The sequence below is a fragment of the Corvus hawaiiensis genome, chromosome Z (assembly GCF_020740725.1).
Source record: "Corvus hawaiiensis isolate bCorHaw1 chromosome Z, bCorHaw1.pri.cur, whole genome shotgun sequence".
NCBI lineage: Eukaryota > Metazoa > Chordata > Aves > Passeriformes > Corvidae > Corvus > Corvus hawaiiensis.
Genome location: NC_063255.1, coordinates 27112438 through 27124878, shown reverse-complemented (window position 1 = coordinate 27124878; position 12441 = coordinate 27112438). Strand labels below are relative to the sequence as shown.

Genomic DNA, 12441 nt, shown 5'->3' with positions numbered 1-12441 from the left:
ATTACCTTAGCAGCAGCAGCTGCTCCACTTGTCTCTGTTTTGGGGGGCTGGGTGACATTAGCACTTGCTTGTTTCTTCTAGAAAATAAAAAGACATCATAAAGGTTAGGAATGTTGATGAAAAAAAAGAAAAGCCAAGTAAAACTGTAAAACAAACAAAAAATACCCCCCAACCAAATCCAAAATCCTAAAAAAAAAGAAAGAAAAAGCACACTTAAAAATGTCCATTAGAACATTTTTTGCAAGGTGAGTAATCAAAAAATGAATTCTCCTATGTAACTTTAATTCACACAGGCACATTTCAGAGCCCAGAAATGTGCACACCCAGAACAGGCTGAGTTCTCTTGCAGTGTTTTAATGGAGGATTCCTGTGGCACAGCAACTCCATTTCAAGTTAACAGTTAAAGCAACAGTAATTATATAAAAACTATCACAAAAATAAGAGGGGCAAACCATTGCTGTTCAGACATAATTTGAAAGACTAACCATGAAGGTAACATCACAGCTCAGGTAGGGAAGTAAAAATACAAAGTTAAGGGCAAAATTACAGTTTTTCTAAAAAACACAAGATTCACAAAACAATTAAAGATTTCACATTCTCCAAAGCAGGGCAGGCTGCAGAAGCAACACAGATCCAACCAGCAAACTCAGAAATACCACTTTTCAATGCATGGGACACCAGATTTGTAACACTCTGGGAGATCCAGAGACTCTGCCATTAAGGTAATTCCACCTCTTGTTCTCTTTCTAATGTAGCTTGAAAACCTGGAGATCACCTGGAGATCACCTGGAGATCACCTGGAGCAAACGAAGATGCGCTTTCAACAGTCACCTCCAGAGATGGGGCAGTGGGCCACCCACTGTGGCCATGTGTACAAGATTAACACAATCAAAGTACGGCCCAAAACTGGTACCAGCTGGAACAAAGAGGGATCTTACACCAAGGATCACACTGGAAACAATGACATCCCAGTCAGACTCCACAGGATGCTGCAAAACCCAAGGCTAGCACTGATTTTTGCCTGTTAAAACCATGTTAGGAGTGTGCCAGCCCAGGACTCTCCTGCACAGCTACTGAAGACCAGTGCTGCTGCCCAGTACAGACCTGCCCAGCCACTGGAGCCCAGAGCCTGGGGTCTCTGCCCAGGCTGAGGGATGGTCAGAGGTAAAAGCAGCACCAAAACTCAAAGACACACAGAACCCGTGACACAGCCCCCTTCCACCGTGTGTCGGCCGGGTTTGTCTCGGTATTTTCTCCTCTGACCACACATTCCTAAGGGAGCAGACAATCTGTTTCCACACACTCTTCAACCCTCATTACAATGAGCATTTCTGACTCCCTTAAGAAGGAAGCAGTGTTCCAGCTGAGGTGGTAATGATCCTGGAGGAAGGTGATGGAGGTGTGATGCGTTACAATTTTGTAGAGACAGTACTGAGAGGCACAACACCTTCGGCTTTCTGACACTGACATAGTGCACTGAAGATTCTGTAATAAGCATCATCCACAAACCCTTCAACTTTTAATTAAGTTGTTCACGTAGTTTAAAGTTTGAAGTGCTAGCCTCCCCTTTTCAAAGAGAAAAAGAAAAAAAAAAGAGGTCACAACAAAAACATTGCCAAAAAAAAGAGCAGAACTCTGCAGAGCAATCAGTATTGTGGGCACACCTTCAGCACCACAGATCTTGACTGGCACCTCATGCTCAGCCTTTGACTCAGGGTTCATGGTGTTCAGGATTTACCTTTGGGACCAAAGACGATGTCTAACGTAACTGTGATGCTCTGAAAGTATCACAGAATTCCACAAATTCATAAAGTACTGTTTTAGAGAAGGGAGTCTTTATGGCACCTACCAACATACTCAAAAATTTCAGGCCCTGAAAGGGTAGCTTTCCCCAACCCCCAACAAGTCTGAGCTACAAAAAAAACCTCAAAACCAAAACAAAACAAAGTAACAGTAAGATTTAAAAAAACCCAACAAAAAAACCCACAAAAAAACCACAAAAAACCCCAACCCCCCCCAAAAAACAGGAAAAAAAACCATTGTCCCCCCCCAAAACAGCAAAACCAACCAACCAAAAAAAAAAGCCCCTCTCCAAAAGGCAGAACCAGCTAAAAGGGTGAAATAAATCCTTGTTCAGAGCATGAACTTATGTTAATCAACTAAATGGAATAAAGAAAAAATGTTAATGCAAATGTTTGTTTGGTGGTAAGCCAAGCAGCATTTAAAGGTAAAGATAGAGAAGAAAAATTAACAAATACATTTTGCCCTGGAACAGAGAAGAAGACTACCTGCAGATAAGACATGTGGAAAGTTCAGCCACCAGATTAAATGAGTATTACTTACTGAATACTGACCACCACACATTTTAGTTCCCAGAGTCACCTTTCAACAGCAACTTCTTTGGTATCTACCCCCCCTTAATACATTTGTAAAAACACAAGGGCTGGCCACATCATTCATTTAGGTTTATCCTTCTTCCACTCTAAAATAAGGATGTTATGGTGTTTCCCAAGATGTTCCCTCCAGGCAAACCAGCTCAGATACCCTTTATTGACAAATACATCAGAGCTGTTCCCATCTTCTCCCCCCTCCAAGACTGGAAGAGTATTTTTCTTCTGTGACAATCTCAGACAGAAACAACTGAAGAATTACCTTGCAGCTGTACTCACACCTTGCTTCCCAACCTGATAATAACAGAGATAACCAATTATCAAAGCACAGCTTCTTTATGAAATGAATTAAAAGAATTATGGGCCTGTAAAGAATTGTGTGTGAAGGAATAAAAGCTGTGGCATAGAGGTATTTATAATCTCTTCATCATTAGCAGTGGATTCAAAACAAAAAGAACAGTTTCAGAGTGGAATATTAATTCTGCAGGTTTAGTAAAGGGGAGATGAAATATACATCCTTCTCATAAGCAGATTTTAAAAGGAAATACATGTATCAAGACTGGTGTCCAGAATATGGACTAAATGTTCATTTTGAACTACAGCATTCAAGTGTTCATTGCAAGACTGGAGTAAGAATGCATATGGTACACTTGTCTTAGAAAATACACAAGAGGCAAGAATGTGCTATCTCTGTTCTGCAAACGCTTTTGACAACCATCAGCAGCATTTCAGCCTCCCCTTATGAATCTTTCATTCAAGAACAGCTCGAGCAGCAATCACTCTATATTCCTTCAGAAAGCACAGACTTACATTGCAACAGCTCTCAGCAAGTACCAGAATTTAACTGAAATAATGTTATTTTTCAACCACCTTCAGCATTTTAGCCAAAAGAAGCACCAAAACGGAAAAGAGGGACAGAGAGAGAAGCTGCTGCTGTGCTTCTCAGAGCCCTTCCACTCCTCCACTGAGGACGGATTAAGGCCCCAATCCCCTGTGCCAGTGCCGAAGTGCTGTGAGGCACAAGGGGGAAAGAAAACAAACAAACAATGCAGATATAAATAACTAATTTGGTACCAGAGTAAGAAGAAACCTCACAAACACTGCAGGTTACCCTTGCACTTCCACAACTTAGACCAGCAGTGGGCACCCCAACAAGACTGTCACCAGTCAAAATGCCCGTTGTCCCCATTAATGCTTTTTCTGGATAAGGAATCCTAAGTGGCAAACATCAGGATTAAAAAGTACCACAGACAGCGATTTCAGAGCAAAGAATCAATTCTAAAAGGATAGAGATGCTTTAGCACCAATAATCACTGTCAACTTTTCGAAGTAAAGAGTATAACTCCTGCTAAGTAAAGCACAATGAGCTGAGCAAGCAGCACAGGTTCTGCCTACAGTGCTGTAAAGCACAACTCAAAATTCCAGGCCATGTTAGAAAGGGTCCTGCTTCACACCATACCTGGTGAAATATGGCCTCACCCTAAGCTGGGGCTTCCAATTCCTATAATATATGGTTCTGCCTTCCTTTTTAGTATTGCATTTTAACATCCAAACAGCAGCCATGCACAGGCTGGGCTTTTATATGGATACAGAACCTCTCATTGGTATTTCCCTCTGCAACAGTAAAAAGAGAAAGGTATTTTTCCATATTAGTAACATGGATCCACTCAGAGCAGGGGCGTTTCAGAGCACAGCCACACACAATGTGAGCACTTCTTCTGCATTATTCTTATGAAATTCACGTGGTTGTGTAGCAGAACACACTGTGCCCCAAGGGCAACCCTCTGACAGGCAGCACTGACTGGATGTGGCGTGCAAGATTAGGACAGCAGGACAATGCACCTCATTACAGTGCAAGACCTGCCTTCCTGGGTTTGGATAAGCTCCACTTGCATCATTTCCCTGTCTCTAGCAGTGGTCAGCAGCAGACAGGAAAGAAAACAAAACCAGAGATGGAGAAACAGTCCAGATCCATGTTGATGTTTCTAAATACTCTTCCAGCCTCCATTTGTGAGCCAGGGACTTCTGAACTTCAGTGTATTTTATAAACCACCCTCGGTTTCTCTTCAGCGATTTTGCTCCATCTGCCCTTGAAAGCATTTATATTTTAGTATCCAAGGGCTTCTAGAGAACTAGTGCCCCAATGGCCTCAAAAGTGGAAGTGATCTGAAACTGGTAGAAAGGCACACATTAGCTGAAGACCGTATCAAGATGAGGGATAAAATAAAACCACACCAGCTGTCCCTCACATGCTAACAAATTGCTAAAAGCCTTGGAACACCAGGAGGCAAGGGGAATAAAGGAAATTTACTATTTTGTACGCTTTGCAATGGCATCTCCAAACGCGTTGGCTCAGGTCCAGGATGTCACATCACAGTGAGAGAACAGAGAGACAGATATGGGGAAACCTGCAGTACATCACTCACTTTTGCTGGGTGGCAGCTGCATCCCAGCTGCAAAAGTATGCCATAGATTCATGTGCACGAGCAACCAGCAATTCCAACAACCACCATTTCTTTTCTGTTAACACCCCCCATACACACACCCACAAGGAATGAAAACCTTTCAGTAAAGCTGATCTAGATTTTCAGGAAGTGTCTGATTCTCCCTAGAATTCAATAAATGTAAGGTTCTAACAACCAAGACATGAAGATTTAGGACAGATCCCTGTAACTTGAGCCTTTGTCCTGGAGCAGTGTCCAATACAACTTAACACATACACACACTTTTATTGACATGTACACTGATGAAAAACTGCCTGTATTTTTTTTTTCAATTACATATTCTAACACATCTGTAGTTTCCAGCACATCTTTTGACTGTTCCTACGAGGCACCATGCACAGATACACACACACTCAGCTTCTCATCACTAGACTGACAGACTGTGTGAATCTCAACCCAAAGCAGAGCCTTCCTGTGCAAGCACATCCCCCCATCTTGTCTAGACTTAAAGCTTGAGCAGCACTGCCAAAATGACTCAAACAAGTATGACAGTGTCCTTCCTTGGCTTAAATCTTTAGGCAATGAAGTGATGGAGATCAGTCTTTCCAAGGACTACACGGCCCCGTCAACCATGATATCACAGTTCCATCCTTTCTGTGCAAGTCCATGTCTTACCAAACAGGTTTCTATCAACAGTCAACCTGCTGTGTTTTCTTCAGTCTGCTTCTAAGTCTCCAAGAAGAAATGCTTAAGAAGCCTGCTCTACACCCTAACAGTATTCATTTTGAATTCCCCTTGATGTTGTGGCTAATTGGCATCTCCCACTCAAACCAATGTCAGGCCTTTCCTACCTCTGCTTTTCAAAGCTCTACCCTCCTTTTCTCACTCCTTCAGGACTATATACCCAAAGAATCTGAGAGATAAGAGTTGTTTGTTGTTATTTTTAGTTATACAACAACCATACTGATTTTAATGTTTTCCTTTCAGTATGGATATAAACTCTTCAAAGACCTCCACATTTTCTTGTAATTTTCCTAATGCCAAACCTTTCCTAGTAGGCAGGTGAACAAACTCAGTATTCTAGACAACGTTGCCCAAAGCTCTCTACAGATATATTATAAACTTCTGCTTCAAAAATTGAAGGTAAAGGAATAATCTCTGACTTTTAAACAAAAATGTAACATTGCAGACTCTTGGGAAAGCTGTACAAAGATTTTGAGTTGCTTCCTCCACTGTTTAACAAATCAGAGTGTCTTGGAGGTAAGTGAGAGTCACAGCGAGGTCAATGCCCCTCAGTGGGTCTGTGGAAGAGGTTTTTGATCTATTTCCACTTTTAAGCACTGCAGAGTGGATGGAACAAGTAAAATATACAAAGAAATTCACAAGAGGAAACATACCTGCAGTATCCTAAGGACTCAAAAAGCAGAAGTATCCGGACAATAAATTTCAGTAAGAGTCTTGTTTTGCTGGAAACAGATCTTCTCCATGAGAGGTCAGAAACATTAACCCCAGAACCCCAAACTACAGGCCGCGATTCCCACCCTTCCCACAAAAATGTCAGCACTTCTCTACTGAGAGGAACAATGTGCAGTCAAAGAATATGGCATTAAACCAAGAATGTATAAATGCACAATGGTATTTGTGAAAAAAACAAGCTGTCTGGAGAGGAAAGAAGGAACACATTCTCAGGCTAGAGAAGCCTTGCTCTCTGGACAGGAAAGGAAAGCAGTTGCTTAAATCATCTACTTCAGAGGACTGTAATAAAAGCAGCCACTGACCCTGATTTGCAGGGCAGTCAAACAGGCTTAGGCAAAGTTATTTCCAACAAAGCCTCTGCTATGGATGAAGCATCAGGGGGAAAGCATCACAGTGCACTCACTTCACCTGTGCTTCTGGGCAGCTGTGAAACCAGGGCCATCAGATGTGTCCCACACTGCCCTGGCACTGCACAGTAGACACTCTATTGAGGTAATTTCCATGGATACCAATGTGAAATATTAGGGAAAATATGAACAAAGCAAATAAAATATTTCCAGGACACTGCTCAGCAGCACAAGACAAAACTAAACATTCCTGGGATGAATAATGACTGAGTGGAGTCACCACTTAATTGTCCAAAAGATACCACTTTGCTATCAAAAGGCAAAAATACATATATGAGAAAATTCATTACCAACTTTTCTTTTTAGTATGTTCAAACATTTGAATTTACCTCTCCCACTTCTGCTTTTTTCTCTCCCACCTTGGAAGAAGCTTCATCTGCCTTCTTGTCACCATGCTGTAAACAAAGAAAATAGAAGTGTAGCTATTAAGACCTTAAGTCATGTCTTCCACACAAAGAAATTCTCAAACTTCTTAGTGCAAGGATGATTCATTTCAGCTACCGCAATATGACAGGAAGGAACACTTAAGTTTTTCTTCTCACTAATGGGCAGGATTTCTAAATGGCCTGCTGGATAACTTCAAGAGTAATCAGTCATAAGGTCATGACTCTTAGGGCAGTTACATGACTGTTCTCGTGAAAAGCTCTGGAAGATATTCAGCTTATCACTCACCCCTTAGCAGCAAAGCACTCTCCAACGCTTGTTTTGGAAATGTCAGAACCACAGGCTTCAGCAGAAACTGAACAGCTCTCAGAGATGCCAACACAATGTGTGCAACCCACTCCAGCATCTGAACTTCCTTCAGACGCACTAAAATGCTTGTTGTGCCCAGCCCTCCTCACCTGGAAGAAAGCTGTTACCATGATTGCTGTAATTCTGGTGCTGATACAGAAAAACATAAATGCTCCAACAGTTCAGGCACATTAGGAAATACAGTTCTTCCAGGATCCCTGAACCTCCTGCATCTTTTATCTCCTCCAAGACTCTAAACCTCTTCCATTCGCCTAACCTGATGTACAACCCCAGTAGCTTCCTATGTGCAGCAGTGTAAAGAAAGACAAAATTTTGCTCAGCACACACACTGGCATCCAGCACCTTGTAACTGTCTGCATCTCTGAAAAGTGGTGAATACGGTCCCTCAAAAAAATCTTTTTCAAAAATAATAAAAGCAAAAAGCAAGAAATAAACATAAGAGGCAACATAATATAGCTACTCTCTAGTATCTCAGCTAGTGTAACTTCCCACAGCAACTGAGACATCTGGGAGGGAGGATTCACATCTGGTTTGTTTTGTTAAGTAAAGACAAGAGATTATTCGAGACCCATTTATTCCCTTCTGTTTTCAGGACTGAGCAGTAGGAGGTAAAGCCTGCTAATCCACAAAGTAATGAGCTCCTGCAGATTTTTCTTTACATGGCTATAGGGAGAAAGTAATGATCCATGTATCACTGCACTATCTGCAACAGGAATCAGTTCCAGCACATCAGCAGGAGAAAATGCAGGCTGAAAAAAGTACTATAGCAACAAAAGTTTCAATAATTGTTTTGGACAACCTCTAACTGTTCAAGTTTTTAAAATGAGATTGGTTATGACTAAGATACTTGAAAGTTTTAAAATTGGAAATGCTATACTCATATTCCAATTATGCCTCTTTAGAGGAAAAACAAGCCCTGCAGGTTGTCTATTCAGGTAAGAGATTAATTGATTCACTGCTCCACAATAGCACTTCCAGTACAGACACAATTTACCCAGCTATCTGTGCTCTTAACTGCTACAATAAAAGCATATCACACACGTATCAGTAAGAGCAGTATCAGTGAGTGTCCTGCTGCTGACAGAACAGGAATTTCAGAGCCAGCCATAAGGCTCAGGAGCTAAAGGAGACCTCTGTTGATTGGGCTCTTTTTATGGATACCCTTAGCATCAAAATGCTCCAAAAATCAAGTGTTACCCTGAATCCAGCTATTAAAGTCTTTTATTGCTCTCATTTTCTTCTTCAAATTCAGACATAGCTTTAAAAGCACCAACACCAATCGAAGTGCAGGCTCTCCTTAGTTTTTTTATTTTTCTTTTACAAAATCAAGTCAGGGAATGTAGGAACTAATTACTTGCTTCCTTCTGAGTATGCCAGACCTTTACCAGGACTGAATCCAGTGTTACCCTTCCTCCCTAAGTCCACCTCCTCATCCTCATACCAAACAAACCCACAGCAGACAGGACCATGGCACCAAAAGGGCACCAAAAGGGCACCAAAAGGGCACCAAAAGGGCACCCAGACAGACCCAGGACTACGCAGAGGGAGATACAGAAGGGGACTGGCAGGATTCCCGTGATCACCCCTCAGGCAAAATATCTCTGTGTCCCTGAGGGACCCCAGGGCAGCTTCACTGCCCAGAGAGGATATGGAGTCAACCAGGACAAGGACCACAACTTTGCTATCCCTAAACTCAAGTCAGAGAGACATCAAAAGCATGACACCTTCCCTCCAGACAGCTATGTCAAACAGCATCTGTAATAAAGAGACTTTGAATCAGAGGCCAAAAAATACGTGTATTCCAACTGAGGGAGCGAAGCACATGTGGTCAGACCAAAGCAGTTTTGGTCTGGTTTTTTTTTTAATCCAGTAAGTTGAGTAATGCACTGTGTACACACAGAGACCTGATACTCACTCTCTGGCCTCAGATAACAAAACAGCCTGTGAAAGTACTGCCTTGCAGCAAAGTCTGCTGTCCTGAAGAGGTAACCTTGCAAAGCACAGCTTCATAATACACCTGAGGAAAACATGCTGGTTCCCTGAACAGTTGATGCATAAGGTATGATGAGGGACCCTGTTCCAAAAATGTCCTTCGACAGCTCTTTTCTTATCTGCGTTTCCAAGCTTTGAACCCTCTAGTAAAAATATTAAATATACAAATAAAATACATGCAGTAAATCAATCTGCTTAGTGAGAACGTTAAGCTCAGGTTTTGTGGCACAGTGTATATTCACTCCTGCTTCATACTCACATATCATAATGACAAGCTGACTTTTTCTTTGGGCACTCTTGCCTTTTCCTGCTCATCTTCCCTTACAGTGCCAAAGATACATATTCATAACCAAACCAGTGGATCAGAGCAGCCCCAGCTCTCTCACATCAACAGAGGGTGTAAAGCTGAAGTGACATTTCTAGTTTGACTCATGAGCTAACAATTCCTTGTAGCTTTTATGCTGGCCCAAAATATTTTCCAACCTTACTAACTAAAAAAGAAACCCCACACAAACCTACCCATAATTACATGTTCACAAAAATACATAAGTGTCATGAGCAAGAAAGTTTATCCTGAGATCTTTATCCTGTTCTAAAGTGCACAAAAATGTCACCACACTATTGTTTTAAGACACACCTTTAACTTCTGAGTCAAACAGCACTCATAAACTAGAAAGCAACTGGTGAAAAAGCACAGAGAAAATTACTAACAGCTGAACAGACACCTATATGCACAAAAACCCAAAAACCCAACCCCTCACTAAAGGCTTTGCTTCCAAGAAATTCCCTCAAAACCTCAGGAGATTTAGAAAGCATTAACAAGCCTTTGGTTTAAGGCCATTGCGCAGCATCTCAGGGGACGTAAAGTAACCGGGTGAGAAGTGAAGTCTTGCAAGATTCTCAGCTGAAATAATCAACTCAGCATTACAGCTATTAAATTAGATGGGAATCTGACCTTCGCTCTCAGCTGGAACTGGGAGGAACACAAGAGATCTTTTGACACTGCTCAGAAAACTGTCAGCTGCAGAGAGGTGCCAAGGGAGTTACAATCAAGCCAGGTAAGGAATCGAAAGGTGAAACCCAGGCCTTTATTACATCCAACCTCAGCTTTAAATACACCAGTCAGTAAAAACCTTCCTAGACTTGAATCACGTGAACTTCCTTTGTGTCTGCTCCCCTCACCCACCTCTTCTGCCTCTCCCACCTCCCCAGTGTGAATCACACACATGGGAGAGGAGAGGGCTCCAGTCCCACGTGGAGGCCCCCAAGTGCCAACAACCACAACCATGGGTTTCCAAAAGAGCAAGTGCAGGAGCAGTTTTCTTACCTGATCACACACAGTCATATCGTAGTATCTTTTCTTACCCTGGATGCGATGACACAGAGCTAATGAGACCTTTTACATCCATTTCATTGCTTAATGCAGTAATTCTCAAACCTTCCCCTTCGTGATTTTGTGTCACCTCCACCACACTGATTTGACCTGACACAATGACTGATAGCTGAAAACACTGCTAAACACTGGTCCAAGCTACGTGGAGCAACTTAGAAGTAGAGTCATAACTTCAAAACATTTCATCTACCTGATCATATATTTAGGAAATACATTAAAGTGATGTTTTCTCTGAAACCAACATTTCACAACATATGGTTTCTGTAAAACTTTAACAGAAGGCAAACTTTTTTTTTCACCACCCCATACAGAGACCAACTGCTTCCTCCTGTGAGTAATAAACCATAAAGGTTTCTTAAAGGCTTTTTAAAGCCTTTTAAAGAAGTCGCGGTTCGTCACAGTAATGAGCAGCGACCCAAGTCCATCCAAACCGCATGGAGCCATCAGAGAGCTATGGTTTGCTCAGGGAGGATCTGGCAAGTGACGGTTCTTCCCGGCAGCATCGCCGCCACCCACCTGCAGTGAAGAACACGATCCTGGAAAAAGGCGCAGCGCAGTTTTTCCCAAAACAGGAACAGCCCCACATACAATCCTGACTTATGCGTTCTGCTGCGGTTTCGCCATCCCGCGAGCCTGCGCTACTCGGGAGACGAGCACCGAGAAGAGCACCAAAACCCCCGGGTTTCAGTGTCGCTTTCTGACAAGGCACGGGATGCGCAGCGGCGGCCGGAGCACACCGCGCTTCCACCTGACCTGAAGCACTGGAGTTTTTTCCTAAAAAGCGTTGTCTCGCCTCCAGCCGCACCACAACCCCCGTTCCTTACCCCTTCTCCATCCCGAGCGGCCGGAACACCCCGCCCGCCGCGCCCCCCCACCCCGCGCCCCCCGCCAGCCACTCCCGGCGTGGTCCCGGCCCGGCTCTCCCGGGGCTTTCCCCCGCACTCACCATGGCGTACCACCAGCGGGCGAAAGCCATGGCGCTGCGGCTGCTCCTCCTGCCCGCCCTGCCCGGCACTGCCCGGCCCGGCCCGGCCCGGGACGCGCCCAGGGCGGTGCCCGGTGCGGAGCCGCTCCCCCGCCGGGGCCGCGGGGCGCCCGGGGCAGCGCGGAGCGGCTTCGCCGCCCTCCTCACACCCCTCCCCGCAACCCCGAGCCCGCCTTACCGCCGCGGGCAGCGGCTGCCTGCCCTTCCCGGGCGCCGACATGTCGATCCCGGGGAAGAGGAGCGGGGGGCGGCCGGTCGCTCCCAAAGCTCCGCGGGCGGCTGGAACGGCCCTCGGTCCCTCCCCTTCCTGCCGGGGCCGAGCCGGGACGGGGGAACCAGGGGGGCCGCGGGTCCGGGATGAGGTGGCGGGGCGGGAGCGGGGAGCCCGTGGTGGGACGGCGCTCAGCTGGAGCGAGAGTGGCTTTTCTTTAAAATAGGGTTGTGTGGTAGGGGGGGGAAGAGCTCGCAGACTTTTTTGTCGTCACGAAAGTCTTTCCCCTTGGAAAAGCGTTTGGGTGTGGACGGCCGACCCTAAGCAGGCTCCATGGCAGCTCCCAGCGTGGATCCTGCACCTCACGGCTTCTTCTCCCGGGATGGAGCC

At 44.4% G+C, this 12441-nt stretch overlaps 1 protein-coding gene across 5 annotated transcripts in view; it reads right to left on the bottom strand.

Annotated features, from left to right (window-relative positions):
• CAST (calpastatin) overlaps nucleotides 1-12127 on the bottom strand; it is a 50279-nt gene extending 38152 nt beyond the window's left edge. For 4 of the 5 annotated variants that reach the window (XM_048290937.1, XM_048290938.1, XM_048290940.1 and 1 more), the window contains exons 1-3: nucleotides 12019-12127; nucleotides 7047-7112; nucleotides 6-77 (exon numbers count right to left, since the gene is read on the bottom strand). In XM_048290937.1, the coding sequence (XP_048146894.1) occupies nucleotides 6-77; nucleotides 7047-7112; nucleotides 12019-12060 (180 nt within the window). In that variant the 5' untranslated portion in view covers nucleotides 12061-12127. Of the gene's footprint in view, nucleotides 1-5; nucleotides 78-7046; nucleotides 7113-11801; nucleotides 11923-12018 lie in introns of those variants that run through there. The other variant, XM_048290939.1, reaches the window with a different exon arrangement.
• Between the last annotated feature and the right edge of the window lie 314 nt (nucleotides 12128-12441).